This window comes from Vipera ursinii (assembly GCF_947247035.1).
Source record: "Vipera ursinii genome assembly, chromosome: Z".
NCBI classification, from domain to species: domain Eukaryota; kingdom Metazoa; phylum Chordata; class Lepidosauria; order Squamata; family Viperidae; genus Vipera; species Vipera ursinii.
In genome coordinates, this window is record NC_139517.1 from 70,976,155 (window position 1) to 70,997,117 (window position 20,963).

Genomic DNA, 20,963 nt, shown 5'->3' on the forward strand with positions numbered 1-20,963 from the left:
CCTTACTGGCTCAATGGCCTTGAAACGGAGATGAGCACTATCCTCTATAATTGGCAACGACTAGCTGAGTAACATCCACAGGGACTCTTTACCTTTTTTATCCCTTTATCTCTTTTTTATCCCTTATTTAGCCCAAGTTAAACAGATTGTGACTAAATGTATGCACATGCCTGTAAATGTTTCCATTTACATACCAATTTATTTTTATATCTTTGTAAAAATATTCCTTCCTAAGTAATATGAATATCACTTTAAACTACCATATTTTTCATTTCCCAAATCCTTCAATAGAGTGTAAAGTTAATCTGTGTTTGTCCTCACCAGTCTATCTTGAAATGCAGAGAACCTCACACAAGCCAACAGTGCTCCTTTCCAGCTGATCAATTCCAAACTAATCTAATAACAGAGATGATGGCAAGTGAATATTGAGCAGACTTCAGGATAGCACAATGCTATACTAGAGTACTTTTATGTCTATATTCAAAATGCATGCATTTTAACATTAACACTTAAACAATCAAAATTCTTAGGACAATTGTTGTAGAGGCACTATTTCTATCATAAATACTACATTTTTCTAACAGCATATATTTGAATCACTGCATGAGATCTTAATGACGAAAGAGATATAATGTGAAAGACACATTCTAAAACAGGCAGTAGTCAACGATTCAAGAGATTTATAAGTCTACATCAGCAAACGGATTTGAACATAGAGGCCAAATTATTTATTATGTAAATTTATTTGCTGTCCATCTCAGTATCCAGCAACTCTGGGTGGTTACAATGAAATAAAAATGACAATATAAAACATTAAAAATATAAACAGTAAGATTAAAATTAATGAAAAACAGCTGAGGAAAAAACAATGTACAACAGGGGTAGAGATGGCATCTCCTTTAATCCATAGTAAATATTTTTTTATCTCCATCATACTCATTGTGAGAGGTGCCAATAAAAGCAATTCACAAATAAAAGTAAATGTAAGTGTCTCTGAATAATGTTGCAGGATCCAATCTGGGTTGGTCAACAGAATCAGAGGTTTAGTCTTCCGAGCTTTTGGACTCATGCTAGAACCCATCTTCAGGGAATTTCTCTCTACCAGAATGTGGAATCTTAGATGTTTGTATGTATGTTTGTGTGAATGTAGAGAGAAGTTCCCTGAGGATAGGCTCCAGCATGAGTTTGAAAGCTCAGAAGACTAAACCTCTGATTCCAGTGACCGTCCCAGATTGGATCCTGCGAAAAAGCAACTGTTAACTTCAGTTATAAAGAGTACTGCCACTCCATCTATTTTTTTGTTCACAAATAATTTCAGCAACTACAGAAATAATTCTTATTCTTTTTAACTTAGACACATTTGAATATTCTCTTTCAATACTACCATGAGTCCTTCGGGAGAAGGGCGGTATACAAATAAAATTACGGTAGTAATAATAATAATAATAATAATAATAATAATAATAATAATAATAATAATAATAATAATAATAATAATAATAATAATAATATATAACAAATAGTACTAAACATAATACTGATTCAATATTTTAATTGGCTTGGCACAATTATTTCCACAGGACTACTTTTTTAATGTGTTTTGATAAAGAAAAATGAGATAAATTAAGACAAAACCTGTAACACACAATTAGTACTTGTGATAGAATAATAAACTGTTCAGAAGCATAATACCAAAAAAATTATGGGATCAGCAAACCAGAACTTGACCATTTCTCTTCAGAAGAGATAATCTGAACATCTTGCCTTTGTGCAACACTACCAAATATGTATAAAAAGATCTGAATCACCTCTTTCCCTTTGACTTATTAAATATATCCACACATTAAATATGAAAACATTTCAACATAGAAAAGAAGAATCTCATGGGTGGATATTCCCATATTTACACCATTCAGGCAAAAGCAATTTAAATGAATTTATTTCAAAAGTCATTAAAGTAGAATTGTATATCTGTGTGACTTTCAGCTGAACTTACCGGTTAGCTTGAAGGCAGCTTGAAATGATCATCTGGGGTACATTAACCTTTGTATTAGTCTATTTTTATTCCTGAAATATGGCAGTCACTGATCACATTTAGACAAATGTTAGTTCAAAGTGGTTTTATTCTCTAATCCACTTTTTATTGGTTAGAAAGAAAACATAATGGATCATGTTAAATGTTACAGAAATACATACCATTCTAAAAATATTTGGCATCAAAATTCCACTAGCATATTTATTCAGTGGTTATTTTGGAATTTCTGAAGGAGAAAAGCCTTTTTTTATAACCGTTTTAGCAGGAAATTTAAACAACCTCACCAAAGCTACATTCCTTTTGTTTTGAACCGGGTGCATATAAATGTATATCAAACCACTTACCTGACAAAAGCATAGGTTGGTGAAAGTCTAGGTCTGTGCTTAGAGACATACGACCACCTTTTGCCAGTCTATCAAAGAGTAAAGTTATATGCTTCTTCAATCTACTAGTATCCTTGGGTATACATAATTGATTAAAAAGTGTAAGAGCATGGTCTTTCGAACTCTTGGACAGACATGTTTTTAACAAATGAGAGATAGAAGCATCCACACTTTCTTCCCAACCCTGCAAAAGAATCAGAGAAATATTTATAAATTATTTATGATTTACATAATAAATTTGCTTTATTGTGTTGGATAAAAGAACAAAATTAAAATTAGCAAAATAAAAAAGAGTAAGGAAAAGTTTGACATGCACAGAACCCTTAAATATTCAAATTCAATTAATGTTAACCCTTTTAAAATTCCTTGTGTATCTAAACACACTTGGCTAAATAAAGTATTTAATTCAGTTCCGTTTAATAATACTGGTTTTGTTGTTTTTCTTGGTAAACTAGTTTTTCCATTCTTTTTGTGGGAATTTTTTGACATAAATAAAAATGTGTTTGATTCACATATTAACATATAACTCTATCACATTAGCAAACGTTAAGATATATTTTACCTGGCTAATTTTTTCTCCTATCTTCAAAATGACATTCTGTAACCATCTATTAGAGCATGAGTACTTTGCTTCCTGAAACATGAGGCATAACTCTTCCTACAGTATATCCATCCTAAAAGCATTAAAGTCTAAATATATAACTCTGATTCATGTTTCCTTCGTATTACTTTGTTTAGAGTTTACTTATATCTCTGTGGAGAATTTACCATGTCGAGTACTGGCTAAAAGTAATTTTCATAGATGGTTTAGTAGATTTATTTTCTTCGCGGGGAAAAAATTGAAGCCAATGCTCCAACACTGATTGATTCATTTCAATCCTTGATAATTCCTGGCCCCCCAAAACCCATTATAGAGCTCAAGAGTGCTTTATTTGCACCTATAGAAGAGACTTAAGTCCTTCAACCTTTAAAATGGAAATCTGTTCTGTAGACTATTCTCTAAATCAAATATATTTTAGAAATTATTTCTGTTCCTTGTAGGAAAACTTATCTTTGCTAGTCCAGCAAAGTTGGACATTTTACTTTCAAAAGTATTGGAAGGAAATTAGAGCAATAGTCCTACTCAGAGTATTTATGTTCATGTTTGTATGATGCTACAGTCACTTGTGTATTGTACTTTTTATATTAGCAGTCAGTTCAATCTAATATTTCCATCTCTCTTAACAAGTGGTCAGACTCACCTGCAAAGGTGGTTGTGTATTTTTTTATTTGGAAAATCAGTCTATTGATAGAGGTAGATAACTAAATTCTGATTCACTGCAATTGCTGTCAAGAAGTGTTTGATTTAGTGGTCTTTTTATATTGTTTTCCTTCCTGTATAATTTGACTTTGATACTGTATTATAATTGAATTCCCTTTTGGGAGGGAGATTTTGAGAGAAAATCCTCAACTATTAAGAAAAGAATAGTTAACATAATTAACATCCCACACATAAATCATATTTTGGATTTTAACCCAAACGTTTTATAGATTCAAGCTATCACTGTGATTTCTACTAAAAACAGTATTTTGACAGCCAAATCATAGTCATCAATGGCTAATATATAGAGATTACTACAAATATTGATCACTTAAATAAGCAGATGTTTTACTATTACTCAGGCCATGGAAAGGACTTGTCACTCCTTCTAAGCAGCTGCATCAGAGAATGCTGAGATGTATTTTTATTATTTATCATTTGAAAAGATGGGAAAGCATTATATAATTGGTTTACTCATTTCGCTATTAGATTAGGAGTATACATTTCACTATTTTACTAGAAGTATAACATTTAGAATAAATACTCCCTAAGTGGGGGAAACTACATGAATTCTTTATTACCGGTATTTATCAAAAAATATAAATGCTTTTTTCAGGGGGGGGGGAAGATATGCACAAATCCATAGACATACTGCTTTCCATTTCTGATACTCTATTTTTTAACATGCAGACTTTGTTCTTCAAGTTTAGAACGAAAATGGGAATCAAAGAACACAAGAATATCTCAGATATTGGCTGACTGGCTTATTTTGGCATGCACTTTCATAATCAGAAATTAGTTAAGTAGACATATAAAGTTGACTGAAAATTTGGTTTGTAAGCATCTTAAAATATGTACATTGAAAGATAAACCATATTACAGCAAAAATTTAACGGTATATTATCACGTTCATTATATTCAATATATTTGTATTTCTATACTCATTTCTTGGAAAGTAATTTCTATGAAACTTACTAAAAACTTTCTGAATGGGTTAAACAGTTAAGAGTACAATACAAACCAATGTATAAATTGTAAACACCATCCCCAAGGACCCCCTCCAAGATAGAAACCTCTAGCAAACAATTGGGATTAAAAGCTCTAAAATAACTCTGAAACAGGTCCATTGAAGTTTTATATAAGAGGCAAATTTAAATAGACATACTAGAACTATAAGTTAAATATATATTTCTTTGAGGTCTGCATAATATGTGAAAGACAGATCACCACAAAACAGATTTTCAATTATAATTGATTAAATCTAAACAATAATTATAGATAATAAAATATTTCACTATATTATAATTTTTACTATAGTATAAATTATCTTTTAAATAATGCTAATTTCCTCTGACAGAACATTAGGATTTTCCTTTAAATGGAAACATACTTTCTTTCTTACATTTTTTTGTTCTGGGCAAGGATTTACAAAGTTCAAATGCTGAGGTGTCATGTCTCAAAAAGTACAAATTCTAACAACTCATGCAATGCAACAATTATAAAAGTCAATTGCAGGATAAAAATTGTTCTTAAGATTTATTATTATTATTTATTTAGACAATAAAATACATGTAACACAAAAATAAAACTATAGTTCTATTTTAATAGGATAAAATTTCTAAAGATAGATTATTCTGTTTGAGGACTATTATTTTATTATTTTATTTATTTTAATTCCATTTATATCCCGCCCTTCTCCGAAGACTCAGGGCGGCTTTACAAACTTAGCAGTAGCCTTCATTCTATGTATATGCCTGCTTATTAGGGCTTTCACACACACACCCCAAGTGGCATTATTACAAAGTCAGCTTAATTGCCCCCAACAATCTGGGTCCTCATTTTACCTACCTCGGAAGGATGGAAGGCTGAGTCAACCTTGAGCCTGGTGGGATGCGAACCTGCACTAATTGCAGGCAGCTGGTGTTACTTAAGGAGGCATTAGCCCACTGCTCCACCAAGGCTATTATGTCACAGATACATGCTTTAATGATTAACCATAAAAAAATTTATTTTTAAATTTTAAAATGAAGTTTTCTTATTAAATGAACTTCCTTAAAGATCAAATAAGATATCTGATTAATTCAAACTGTTCAATGTAACAGACAAGAGTATGTATCTATTACTGAAAAATTTCCACACTAACTTGCTATAATAAACAAACAGATGTTTGAGTTTTTATCTATTTTGCAAGCAATCTACCTTTCCAATACATTGCAACCTTTTGTCTGAATAAATAAATAGGTTGGAAATAGAATGCATTTAAAGACTTTTTCCTTGTTGAAATTCAATATACCTTCAACCCTCTCTCAAAAGATAAAATAAATGCATAATCATTCATTAGTTTAATAATACTGACAAATTATTAATATTTTAAGTAAAAATATATTTGCTATTTTATTATGTTCAAGATTTTCCTGTTTATTCGTTTAAAGATAAAAAACAGGAACAATATTCATGTTCCTTTTTTGTATAAATAAATGAAGCCTGTATAAATAAAAATAGTTCTTGTTTTACAACCAAAGTATAACTTCTGACAGATATCGCTTCAGGATTATTTTAAAGTTAGCTATTTGAAACTTTTTTTATTCATTAATAAAAATGATACTTTAAAGAAGTATCTAAAAAAATATACCAGCAATGTTTACCATGGAACCACAAAGTTTTCATGGACAACATAAACACAATTTACAAACCTTAACTTGAAAATAGTAATGGAATATAAATCCCTATTCACACAATAGAAACTATATTCTCTTTAAATTACATTCATATTTGTGTGGCACTGTATAAAATACAATATGAAATTATTGTAGAATCCTGGGGAGAAATCTTTTTTCTCCAAAAATGGCAATTTATTGCATATCATGTACACCTGATGGTTTGGAATTGGATATTCTATAATGTAAATATGTATGCACACATATATGTATAATGTATATGGCATTGAACAGCCTGCTTCAAACTAAATGAATGTAAACATTTTTAAAGTATGGTTTCAATTTTTTTGAATCATTCCATTCATTTGGAAAATCTTGGCCTCTTTCTAATACAATTCTCTTGGGTTTGTAGTGAACAAAAGAAGTATCAAATAATTTAGGGTTCTTTAATGTGGCTTCCATATACATGTTTCAGTAAGTGACATGGATCAAGGAAAAAATATTATTTGACTATAGTTTATGTGAGTATATGTATATATGAATGTGTAGATATACATAGGTATGTGTACACACACACATACTTGCACAAAACTTTGCATGCAGCCATAAATAGCTTTTACTATTTACTCAAATTCTGTTCTGAAAACAAATAATGTGTCAGAACCCATTCCTATTTCATTTCTATCTAGCTATCTATCCCCTCTAACCCGAAAACAAATATCACCTTTCCTTGGGTTTTACCAGGGGGAGGGGGGAAGTGCCCGCGGGTTTATTGCCTCTGCTTCCTCTATCCGCTACAATGTAATCTTTTGCTTTCATTTATTGCCTCTGCTTCCTCTATCCGCTACAATGTAACATTTTGCTTCCCTGGGCTATATCTTTCCCTGAACTTATCTCCCTAAATTGTCAGATAGAACAAGGGAAGGAATAAAGAATGTAACTTCCGTGCCTGGTTTATTTCTACAATCCCAGAGGAAGGTGTGAAGAGCCGTCAACCATAGCTGTGTGATCTGGAGATGGGCCGATGTTATCTCCCCTTTTCCCATGACGGACCTAACAACTGGGGATTGGTTGTCCCACACTGGCCAGATGGACCATGGGATGGAGTCTTGCTTAGGGATACCTTAATCTATTCGTTCTGAGCGGGAAATATCAGATCTTGTCTCGTATGCCTGCTATCAACTACTCTTAATATAAGTTCCTGTTGGAAGAATTCGTTTCCAAGAGTTCTGCTTTCTTAAGATGTGGGATTGAAGTGGGTCCTGACATTAGACAGGATCTGCAGTAATAGTCAACCTAGAAGGAAGACCCTTACTGGGGGGCTTTGCAAAAACTACAGTGTCAGACAACGAGGCAGGGAAGGAAGAACCCACCGTGAAGGGGGAGCCCTCCCTCCATCCGGGACCCTGCCAGCTGTCGGGATCCAAGACATCCTACTCTGCGGAAGAAGTGGTGGAAACACACAGTCACAAACCTCATTGGTTGATGGGCATTGGAAAGAAAGACTAGTGGGAGAAGAGATCAAGAAAGGTGACTGAGACGAGGCAGCCACCAACCCGGATGGAAGCAAGAAATGGAGAAATCCCTTCACCTTAGCAAAGAGGAAGGGGATTGCGCACAGAACTAGAATTGGATCCTAGAGAAAGCTATTGACCTGATGAAAACAACCCTTGGCTCTCTCAGGGATGAGAACCCTTAACCCTGCAGCCGCACCACTACCTTGGGCCACAGCCAGAGTGGCACTGAAGGGGAATCAGAAGCTGAAGTCCCAGGGACATCCACCGAAACTGCCAAGATAGCAGCCAGTCCCCATTCCCCACCAACCCACAGCGGCCAATCAGGATGGGAGACATCACTGTCAGCAGTGAAGGTACCGATCCATCCAAAGATTCCCGCCGCTGGACACGAAATTCAGGGAGGAGTCGCAATGCTTGGGGTTCTTCTTAACTCAAGTCCTCAGCTACATGGAAGAATATGGATGAGACATCCCCAGCAACAAAGCCCATATCCATATTGTGCAATCCGCTCTGGATGGGGCAGCCACAGATTGGATGATGAACATGCATTATTCCAATGCCTCAGAGCTCCACAACTTCAACCACTTCATCTCCTCACTGAGAAGGCAATTTGAGGACCCCAGAATTCCAGGCCATCGCCAGCAAGCTGAACTGGCCGGAAGACATCCTCCTTAGCCACTTCAAAGACAGCCTAACTACAACCTGTGCGATGCTTGCCTACCCCGAGGGGACCCATGCTGACTAGACGAATGGTACATCCTGGCGGAGAAAGCAGAGATCAACCTACTGAAGAGGCACCGACGAGGGAAACCATGGGGACACTCATCCCCTGAATCGTCACGCAAATCAGCCAAACTACTGGCCACAACCAAGAAGACAACAGGATGTTTCAAATATGGGGCATCACGCCACACAGTGCAGCTCGAACGCTCTTCATCACAACCCAGATAGTACACAAATTCATTTTGTTGTAGCTTTTCATCACAATGTCTATATTGCAATTCAATCCTTGTTGCTTGTGAAACACAACTATATTAGTTTTTTATACGTTATTAATATTAAGCTTCACATATACACTTAACCAGCATACCCTTGTCTTCACCACAAGTTTTCCTTACACATATTTGTCTTATGTATTTCTCAAAGTTGAACCATTCCATTATCACTTAATTATTTCCATCATATACTGCTGTGGTTGTATTCAGCAACTAATCTTCATTCCATATTTATAGAAAACATTCCTTAATTGGATGTTAACAATATAAGGTGCTTTCTATAAATAAAAAATGTACAAAAACTTTCTCATATCTATGCATTTTTCACTCTGCTCTTCCTAAATTTTGTTCTTTCTCACATTTCATACTTTTTCAATCACATTTCTGCCAAACTCCTTTTTAGGAACTCTTAGTAAAACTAATCCTTTGTACTTATGGAAATCATTATTTTTAACTTTCCGTTTCCAAAAGGAGAATAATATTCTTCCAACTTTCAGATTCAGATAAATCTTCACATGTTTTAAAAAGTCATAAATCAGTTCCTTAAACAAGGTGCAAATTTGGGAATCCCTGGGTATTTTTGAGAAAGAGAAACAAGAGAGTTAAAACTAGGGGACTGGAGGCTAAAACATATGAAGAACAGTTGCTGGAATTGTGTATGTCTACTTTAATGAAAAGAAGGACTAGGGGTGACATGAGAGCAGTGTTCCAATATTTGTAAAAGGTAAAGGTTCCCCTGCACATGCGTGCTAGTCGTTTCCAACTCTAGGGGCCGGTGCTCATCTCCGTTTCAAAGCCGAAGAGCCAATGCTTGTCCAAGGACATCTCCGTGGTCATGTGGCCGGCATGACTAGACGCCAAAGGCACACGGAATGCTGTTACCTTCCCACTGTAGTGGTCCCTATTTTTCTACTTGCATTTTTATGTGCTTTCGAACTGCTAGGTTGGCAGAAGCTGGGACGAGTAACAGGCGCTCACTCTGTTACACGGCACTTGGGATTCGACCCGCCAAACTGCCGACCTTCTGATCGACAGGCTCAGCGTCCTAACCCACTGAGCCACCGCGTCCCTTCCAATATTTGAGGGGCTGCCAAAAGAAGAGGGGATCAACCTATTTTCCAAAGCACCTGAAAGCAAGACAAGAAACAATGGATTGAAAGTAATCAAGGAGAGATGCAATCTAGAACTAAGGAGAAATTTCCTAACAGTGAGAACAATTAATCAGTGAAATCAGTGTGCCGACCAATTAGCAGGGGTCCTGACAAGGATCTTTAACATCTCCTTGCAAATGGCCTGTGTACCATCGTGCTTGAAAGCAGCTACCATTGTCCCAGTCCCGAAGAAAACAGCAGTCGAGTGCCTGAGTGACTACAGACCTGTTGCATTAACATCTGTAGTGATGAAATGCTTCGAAAGACTGGTTCTCCAACATCTTAGGACATGCCTCCCACTGGACTTCGACAAACATCAATTTGCCTACAGGGGGAACAGGTCGACAGATGATGCCATAGCTACTGCTCTACAGTCTGTAGCAAGCTATCTGGAAGCTATGTCAGGATGATTTTCATTGATTATAGCTCGGCTTTCAACACCATTCTGCATGTTGTGCAATTAGCTCACATAGTGTAACAATTTGGTGGGTTTGTTGTCACTGTGAGTTGGGGGGGCACAAAGGGAGGCTCAGCCAATCTCAATGTATACATGGTTGTACTTTGACAATAAAGGTTCATTCATTCAGTTGCCTTCAGAAGTTGTGGGTGCCCCATCACTGGAGGCTTTTAAGAAGAGATTGGACAGCTACTTCTCTGAAATGGTATAGGGTTTCCTGCTTGAGCAGAGCGTTGGACTAGAATACCTCCAAGGTCCCTTCCAACTCTGTTGTTCTGTTAAACCACAATCACTGTTTTAAAAATTTCCTAATTACTTAGTTAATATCTGCAATCTTATATTTTCCATATATGTTTTTTTCATTTTCTTTTTCTTTGGTTTAAAGGTTTATGTACTATACAGCATTTGTTTCAAGTCTACTGTTCCACATCTCTCTCTCATTTGCATTCTCAGTGACCAACCCAGCCACTACATTTTCTTGGTGATAACCCTAGTCTTTGGAACAGCCTCCCACCTGAGATCTGAAGGAGCTTTTCAAAAGCCATGAAAAACTGGTTCTTGTCCCAAGCATTGGGCTAGGATGGAGCTGAGTTGTAAAATATTGGTCTGGTGAAAGGTACTTTCATGTTTAACTACATTTTAATGATACTTTGACCCATCTGGAATTATTATATATGGCAGGAGTCTTGTAAATAAATAAACTCCCATACAATTTTCTAAAATGTTCCTTCAATTACATCCCAAATAATTACATCTTTTGAATTGAAGGAATGAAAATGGTCTCCAAGCAGCAAATTTTATTTGACAAGCTACTGGTAATCATCATACTAAATGACACTAAATTACAACTGAGAATGGCAACTTGTTTGTATGTGGTGTGCTTGCTAAGTAGAAAAATCACATCACTGCAACTGTACTTATGATTTTACTTTAGCTTTCCTTTTCTCCCACTCCCCAGTCCTTGGCATGCTCATTCTAACAATGGGAAAATTAGTAAGAAGAGAATTAATGTTTGTACTTACTTTCATTGGAGGAAAAGAGACTATACAACTGGAAATACTCATTGAAAGGAAAATACTATTGCAAGCTGTTTGCCTAGTGCACTCACAGTTCCAGGTCACAAGCAACTCAGGAAGCATCAAAAGTTGAAGTGTGAAAATGATTAAAGTCTTGTCAGCTCTAGGTAGCCGTTGGAAACTACTAATTAAGGTCAAAAAGCTGAGCTTGTTAACTTGCAATTAGTGCCTTTTGGGGAAGCACTGAACTGTGGAGAAAAGCAGGTGAGGAAAAGATTGCATGTTTTCAGCAATCTCTTTGCTGGGGGGTGGGAACAGTGAGACACAGGACAACAAATGCTATGACTAAAATGGCAAAGAAGTTAGAGACAAGGATGCCGTAAAGGTTGTAAAGGCATACTTCAGTCACAAAGGTATTTTTTTCAGTATGTCTGTGATTTTAAGTAAGGTCTATCTATGTAGCAACAGTCAATGACCATGAAGGAAATGACAGCTGAGGTGATAAAAAACTGCTGACATCACACACACACACACAAAAGCTTGGACAGAGAATTGGAAGACCCCAATTAATGTACAGAACTATTATTTGTAGAGTGTTTCTGTCTTTCCTAATTTGGCTGCTGTACCGAGCCAGTTTTGTAGTGATGTGAGTGAAAGTGGGTAAGCTAATTAATAATGCTTTTATAGATTAACAAAAACTCTCTATAGCAGACATGTCAAACACAAGGCCCAGGGGCCAGATCCGGCCCACGAAGTGGTTTCATGTGGCCTGCGAAGCCATCCTGGAAATAGTGAGGGAACGGCCCCCACTGCCTTGGCCCTGGCCCAGAGACCCTCCTTCTGCCAGAGACCCACAGATCTGTCCCACTCCTGCCCGGGCCCCCATAGGCACCCTTGATGTGAATGATGTAGAGCCGGCCACGACCACCCAGTAGGCCATATGCACTCTAGCCACGCCCACCCAGTAGGCCACGCCCACCCTGGCCATACCCACCCAGCCCCCTGAGGACAACCGCAATGCTGATGCGGCCCTCAATGAAATTGAGTTTGACACCCCTGCTCTATAGTCCTGAAAGTAGGATGAAAATACTATATATTGAAAAGTCTTGTCTACATGTTTCTGCAGTTCTTTCTTTATGCTTCTTCATCTATGTGACTCTGGCTTTTCAAAATAGACATGTTCCCTGAAATCAAGAGGTTTTCCCATTAAGCATAAACACTGCAAAGGAATGAAAGCTTTACATATCAATGAAAGTGAATACAAAGGAAGAAACAGTATGTTCTGAATTTGTTTTTGTTGCTCTTTAATAATGCACTCCAAATGTGTTGGCTGAAGCAGCTCACTGCCCTTCAGTAACAAAAAAGCCACTCTTGAGTTAAATAGAACATTAAGTCAAAATTCCATGCAGGAAAGAAAATTGAATTAAAAACCACTCTTTTTGTGGTTTAAAAATAAATTTAGTACTTTCTTACCAATTCTTGAGTATTCTGTGTTAATGGCAGAAATGTAGCTTCCAGAATAGCCACTTGGTCAACACTCAGTTTTTGCCATAGACTAATCAGCAGAATTACCAGCTGGGTGGCACTTTTTAATTTTGTGAATGCCTGGAACATAATGGCTTGGTTTTCTTCAGCTGCATCTGCTAGAGCTATTATCTACAAAAATTATAAACATCTGTTAGATAGCATTCCTGAACACTAACACTGCACTTGACTAACACTTAGTTTTCTTTAGTTCATTTTTAAAAACATAAACCTTCTTGTCTTTGTCATCTTATTAAAATCTACATAGCAGTCAATTAACATGTCATTGCAATCAACAGAGTAGAATCTGTAGAATTTCTATATATACTATAGTATTCAAGCTGATTCTCAGTACACAATATAATAGAATAGCCTTTAATAAATTATAAGCATCCATTTAAATGCCAGTTGTTATTATGCCATTGTTTTTAAAAAAACAAATATCCTCACAAACATATATTAGTTTATGCAAACCAGCACATTACTTGGCATGATTAATACACATATGTTTATGGTACAACTACTGGCACACAACTAGTGGAAATTGAAGGTATACTGAATGGCAATGCTATATTTAAAAAAAATAAATTCACATAATACTTTGTCCTAATTTAATATTCAGATATCTGTGGAAAAACATAATTAGAAATATTCTAAATAAATGAGTTAAAAATCAAAGATCCTTTTTTATAAACACATTATTATTTATATTACATAAATGTAGAAATGGGATTCTCCAAGCAGTTCAAAAACTAATTAGCTCAGCTTTACAGATCAAGGGTATAAAGTAATTCTTCCATGGATTCAGTCAGCTGTGAATTTAGGGATTCCGCATGAACCAAATGTTACAATAAATAGCATAATTAATCTTTGCTTATATTTTATAAAACTATTGACAAAACAATTGCATGTGAAAGCTGAGAATTTGTGCAGTATTGTTCGTATTATATTGGTCCATTTTTTAAAAAAAATTGCAACAGGGAACATATAAAAGTAAGTTGATTTGCATTAAAAGCAGAATTAATAGAATCATAGGGTTGGAAATGACTTGGAGGTCATTTAGTCCAGGAAGCCTCATATCAACATGGACAAAAAGCTGTCCAATCTTTTACTGAAACCCTCCAGAAATGGAGCTACGAGTGGGTGCAAATGCAGGTAGGCATGTGGTTGGGGTTACATATGGGCAAAAATGTACAGGCAGCTGCCACAGAATATATGATCCACCTGCCACCTAGAAACTCATTGGGAGAAAAAGTGGAGGGAACAAGGGCAACTTATAACCTCTTACCAGCTTCCCCATTGACTTTACTTGTGTGAAGCTGACAAGGAAAATCACAAATGACAATCATGTGACAGCAGAATGCTTGATGACCACAAGGTCAAGGACTGATTGAAAATTCCCCTTGTCCAGTGCTGTCATAACTTTTAACAATTGCAAAATAAATGGATATAACAGAGGATTATCTTTATGCTGCTGATGATTCAATTCAAAACTGCATTGGTTCTTTTGGCATTATAGCACATTACAGGCTAATGTTTAATCTGTGGTCTACAAAAACTCCCAGATCCTTCTTGCAAGTATTACTGCTAAGGTGGATATTGGCTTTTCCTGCCTAAGTTCAGAACTTTACATTTCTCTCCCTGAACAATATTTTATTGGAGGGGTGCATTTCAAACCTATCAAGATCTTAAGTTGTCTTCTGAAATATTAATACTCTACCTTCCCCTGCTTTGTGCCAGCCAAATTTTATGAACATCACTTTTATTCTTTTGTCCCCCATAAATCCTTTATGTAGATGATAAAGAGTACTAAGGGCAGGCTAGAGCTCTGAAATCCCCACTTCATATTTTCCTCCATGTGAATACAGACTCAGCAAATAACCTGTTGAATATGGTTCATCAGGTAGTGGCACCATCCATCAAATATTGCTACAATTTATGAAGAAAAATTATGGTCTATAACTGTCAGGCCCTGCTACATAGCTCAAAAGTTCAGTATTTTATTTGCTTATATGCAATAGTGTTAAAACCCATTCCTATTTTATTTCATTTCATTTCTATTTCATTCCACCTTTCCTGGGTTTTGCCATACTTCCAAGGGGGAGTGGGGATGTGCCTGCAGGGCTATTACTTTCACTTCCTCCATTCGCTACAATGTAATCCTTTATTTTATTTATGGGGTCTGTATCCTGTTTCCTGCGTTATCTCTCTCTCTGAACTCTTATCTTTTAAACTGTCAGTTAAGAACAAAGAAGGAAGTAAGGAATGTAACCTCAGTGCCTGGTTTATGTCTATGCTCTCAGAGAAAGGTATGAAGAAGCCGCCAACCCTCGCTGAATGAGCTGGAGACGGGCTGATGTTATCTTCCCGGTTCACACAACAGATTTAACACTTGGGGATTGGCTATCCCACATCGGGCGGTCGATCTATGGGGTGGGGTCCTGCCTGGGGATACTATAATTTACTGCGTTGCATGGGAAATCTCAGATCCTGTCTATTATGCCTGCTATCTCCTACTCTTAATAAAAGTTCCTGCTTGGAAGAAATTGTTTCCAAGCGTTCAGTCTTCAGTCGGGGAGAGCTCTTCCTTCAGGGAATTCTGGCAGTGATGGGGAGCAAATGGCTGCCCCTCATTGGGGTCCTTTGCTCTTTCCTTAAAAATGTCTCTTTGTGTTGATGCTGCCTAAAATTGTTGGGTTTTGCACTTTTCCCCCTTGAATCTTCTGCTGATTTTGCTTATTTGTGTATATTATGGGTCACAAAGGCAAAAAAGGGAAAGTGAAAAGGAGAAATTTTATTTCTCCAAATAAAACTTTTTGAAAAGTGATTGAAATGCAGGAGAAAATTAGGAGAAAGATGGGCCTTGGCTTGAACCAATCAAGCTTTTCTTTTTCTTTAATTTTCTTTCTTTCTCTCATGTATTTAAAACAATGTTTTATTATTATTATTATTATTATTATTATTATTATTATTATTATTATATTATTATTATTATTATTTATTTTTTTAAAAAAAGATATCTGTGAATCAACACAGTATTATGGAAGGCATAGCATTCTTTCTTCCAGCATTCTGCAAAGTTTGTCCTTGCAACCTTCAGCTTGCACCTTCATCAATTGTGGTATTTTTATTGATGTGACCCCTGGGGAGTGGAGGTGGATGGGCAGTGGTCATCCCAGAACCCCTCTTGCCACTCAGGGGCTTTGCTCTCCCCCTGAGTTTCTTTGTCTGGGGCTCCCGGGGTCAGCCAGGATGAGGCTGGGAAAGTTTCAAGAGCGAAAGAAACTATTGGGACTTTGTTTCTCCCACAGCGGAACTGGACCCACAGAGGCATAGAAGCAGCAGAGCCAGTTCTGGAGTTTTCGCGTGAAAACAGCCTGGGTAAAATCCCCTTTTTTCCCTCAGACCTCCATCTGTTCATCGTCCACCAATCAATTGCCTTCGTTTTGTTTTGGGAAGGATCTGAGGGCTTCAGAGCTTCCCTGCATTTGGCCTGGGTATGTCTGTTGAGTCCCAGGCTGTGTGGGCTCACACACCTCCTTCCATTCCCTCCCAAAACTCTCTTCCTGTCTCGAATCTGGGATCCTTTTGATCCCTCCCCCCAAAAAAATCCACTCACATATGAGTTTGGGGGTTGGGATGAGAATCCAGCCAAGGCTCTCTCTCTCTCTTTCTCTCCGATCTTCTGCTCACTTCACACTCTTCTCCGACAAGCTGACACACTGCAGACATTCTGATTGGGCTGGCTTTAAATCAGCACTCCTCTCTTGCTCTTGCTGCATCTCCCTCTTCCTTCCAGGCAGCTGGGACTCCGGCATGCCTCCCCGGCCAGCGGGGCCAATGTTTGCGCTGGCTGGGTATCACAGGGGCTGCGCTCCCTCGGGGCCGCAGCTTGCAGGAGGGCTGGCCTGCTCAGCGGAGGCTCCAGTGGGCCGCTTCCCGGGGGGATCCCGGGGCTGCCCTGCGCAGCTCCCTGGCCATGTGCACCTTGGACAGGGCCAACCTGGGAAAGGGACTTCCTGCCTGTGCTTCTCCCAGGGGGCGGGGCACCTGCTGGCCAGGTGAGCAGAAGATTGGAGGGAGAGGGGGAGAGAGAGAGAGAGAAGGGAAGTGCAAATGCCTCTCTCTCGCTCTCTCTCTCTCTCTCTCTCTCTCTCTCTCCAAATGGCAGAGGACTGGGAGCCACAGTAGAAGGCTGAAAGAGCCACATGCAGCTCCAGAGTTGTGGGTTGCCAACCTGTGGTCTAGCCCAAGCTGTAAGCAACCGAAGTCAAAAGCACTATTTTAAGCTGATGGTAAACAGCATGTTTGAATCTGGGTAAGAACATCAATTTTCTCTATCCTGTCTATTAACTTTCCTGAAGGGGGGAAAAAAACCCAAGAAGCAAAAAAACCTTCAAAAGTGAAGGAGGGGGATTTTTGCCCCACCCTTTTGCTAATGGAAGCAGCAAATTAAACCTTTTATGGAGGACCAAAATCTGAAAAATAACCCAGTGCTGACATCTACTGGTGGATAAAGACTATGACAGCTATGGCTTTCATGTAAGACTTGGTAAAATCTGGAAAAAAATAATCTCTACCTGTGACCTTCAAAACTTTAATAATAGAGAACAGCTATAACAAAAAAGAAAACAATCTGGGCTGCAGATAAAGTGAGACCTACAAACCTTAGGGAACAAAAAAAAAGAACTTTTTTGAATTCTCTGGATTATAAGTATCTATTTAACTCTGAGCTCAAAGCTATTTCCAGAGGGGGGGGGATTTGGATTCTTGGTCATCATGGAAAATAAAGAGATTATAGAAAGAACTTAAGAAAACCAAGATCATGGCATCCGGCCCTCTCAATTCCTGGCAAATAGATGGGGAAGAAATGGAGGTAGTGACAGATTTTATTTTCCTCGGCACTAAGATCACTGCAGATGGGGACTGTAGCCAAGAAATTAAAAGACACTGCTGGCGGAAATTGATGAAACATACAGGGTCCAAACTAATTATGCGAGAAGGCACAACCTCCCAAAAGAAGTACATGTAAGGTTAGTTAAAAAATCAATTCGGGATGAGCTTCTGCATAGATCTAGAGAGGAACCATTAGAATTTCGGGGCCAACCAATCACCATCCTTAAACAGATACCTAAAAGGATGAGGGATCTGAGACGCGGCTATCAATTCTTAACATCCAAACTAATAAGAGAAAATGTAAACTTTAGATGGCTAACTCCAGAGGGTATTCTAGTTACGTGGCAGGATAGAAGGCATAGACTGGACACGATAGAGAAGGCAGAAGATTTTTACAAACGCCACTTCCATAGCCAAGAGGAAGTAGATTTAGAAGATCAAGATGGAAGGGAGGTAAGAGAAAGAGATACAATACGTGTGGCAATGGATGGGAAGATCTTAGCTACAGAGGATAGAAGGAACAAATCCGGTGAGTTAACAGAGAAACATGGAACTAGAGACAAGGAAGAGAGAGAGCCCCGAATCACGAGATCCACAAAAACCAGAAATAAGTAAGATGAAGGGAGGTGAGTGTAGTATTATGTCTGTGAATATTAATGGATTGAATTCGCCAGTGAAAAGGCGGAAATTTTTTAATAGGCTTATTCACCAACAATTGGATATCGTGGCAATACAAGAAGTCCATATAAAGGAACAACAAAAATATTTGTTAGTACAACCAAGAATAGGGAACCTATTCGTTTCCTTAGACCGACACAAGAAAAAGAGAGGAGTGGCACTATATGTAAACCCAAAATTGACTGCAAAACAAATTTATAACGATAAAGAGGGTAGAATACTGATAGTCGAGGTTATAATAAATCACAGGAAGGTCATGATGGTAGAGATATATGCCCCAAACCATAACCAAGAACAATTTTTCAAAACACTTCACAATAAGATATGTAGCATTGATTATGAGGAGATTTGTTTAATAGGAGATTTTAATGCTATCCTAGATATAAATTTGGATTATATGGGAAAGACGCTTAGGAAAAAGAAGAGAAGAACTCTACCGAGATCTTTTCTTAACTTGGCTGAGGAACTAAATATCCAAGATGTCTGGAGGGAAAGAAATCGTAAGGCTAGACAATATACATATTACTCCAACCGACATAACTCATGGTCTAGAATAGACATGGTATGGATGACGAAAGTAAATTAGTTCAGAAATAGACGAGGTACATATAGCGACAGGTACTTGGGCAGATCACAATCCTATTAAACTTATCTGGAAAGGTTCCAAAAAAATATCCAGATGGACGCTTCAAAGAGCAATTTTAAAAGAAGACGAATTCAAATCTAAGATGGAGAGAGAACTAAGTTTTTTCTTTAAGGAAAATAAAGCTATAGACACCTCAGTACAAAACAATTGGGATACAGCTAAGGCAATGATGAGAGGGGTAGCGAGGGCATATATGGTATATAAAAATAAGGGGAAAAGACAACAACGGGAAAGATTAGAAGAGGAATATAAGAGCTTAGAAGTTACACTCCAACAAGATCCACAAAAAGAGAATATCAAGCAATCTATGGATCTGATTAAACACAAACTTAACATCCTAGACAAAGAGAAATTGGCACAACAATTGAGAAACACGAAACAAAATTTTTTTGAAAATGCAAATAAACCGGGCCGGTGGCTCGCATACAAATTGGGAAAACAAAAGGGGAAAAACTGGATTCACGAACTACGAGATGAGGAAGGGAGAATATTCCACCAGGAGGAAAAAAAAAAAATTATAGCCCAGGAATTTTATGAACGTTTATATAAAGAAGATAGCCAGGCAAGTGTGGAGAAAATGGAGGAATATTTTCAAAGAGCCAAACTACCTAAGGTCACAGAAGATACCAGAAATATGTTAAACGAGGAAATTCGACTATCTGAGGTGATAAAAGCTATTAATGCACAAAAGAATAATAAAGCATCGGGACCCGACGGTCTTCCATCAGAGATTTATAAAGAATTACAAAATATCCTAGCTCAACCCCTAGTGGAGGTATTTAACGCAGTATTAGAAGGCGCAAGGACGCCTAAATCTTGGCTAGAGGCAAACATAACCCTTATTCCGAAAGATAACACAGACCATACATTAATCCAAAATTACAGACCCATATCACTTCTTAACTCGGACTACAAGATATTTACATCAATTATAGCGGAACGATTGAAACGATTTCTGAATGATTTCATACACGCAGATCAAAATGGTTTTCTCGCTAAGAGACACACTAAGCACAACATTAGAATAATATTAGATACATTGGAGTACTATGAGTTACATAGCGAACAACAGATGGCATTACTTTTCTTAGACGCCCAAAAGGCATTTGACAATGTTAAATGGTCTTTTTTGTGCCAACAGCTTAGCTTTATGAATATGGGAGAAAAATTTATAAATATAATTAGGGCAATTTATGACAATCAGGAAGCAAAAATAATTATTAATGGGGAAGCATCTAGCAAGTTTCAAATTCAAAAGGGAACACGGCAAGGCTGCCCCTTATCACCGTTGCTGTTTATATTGACTCTTGAAGTATTAACGAGAACTATAAGAAATGACCCAAAGATAAAAGGATTAACCATTAAAAAGGAAACCTTTAAATTGCAAGCTTTCGCGGACGATCTAGTTTTTATTATGGAGGATCCATGTCAGACGGGACCAAAGCTATTGGAAGAATTATCTAAATATGGTGAGGTTGCCGGACTGCGAATAAATAGAAATAAGACCAAGATGATTGTTAAAAATATGACCAATAAACAAAAAGGTAATCTGGCCGAAATCACGGATATAGAAATAGTCAAGAAAATAAAATATCTAGGGATTAACATTACGGCTAGATGCACTTCACTCAAAAAGGATAATTATGATAATGTAGTGAACCAAATAAAAGGTGACCTGGAAAGATGGGGAAACCTAAAACTCTCATTA

At 37.4% G+C, this 20,963-nt stretch overlaps 1 protein-coding gene across 1 annotated transcript in view; it reads right to left on the reverse strand.

Moving 5' to 3' along the window:
* BBS9 (Bardet-Biedl syndrome 9) overlaps positions 1–20,963 on the reverse strand; it is a 221,044-nt gene that overhangs the window by 94,968 nt on the left and 105,113 nt on the right. The window contains exons 19-20 of the mRNA XM_083376344.1: positions 12,985–13,167; positions 2,380–2,602 (exon numbers count right to left, since the gene is read on the reverse strand). Coding sequence (XP_083232470.1) covers positions 2,380–2,602; positions 12,985–13,167 — 406 coding nt within the window. The remainder of the gene's footprint in view (positions 1–2,379; positions 2,603–12,984; positions 13,168–20,963) is intronic.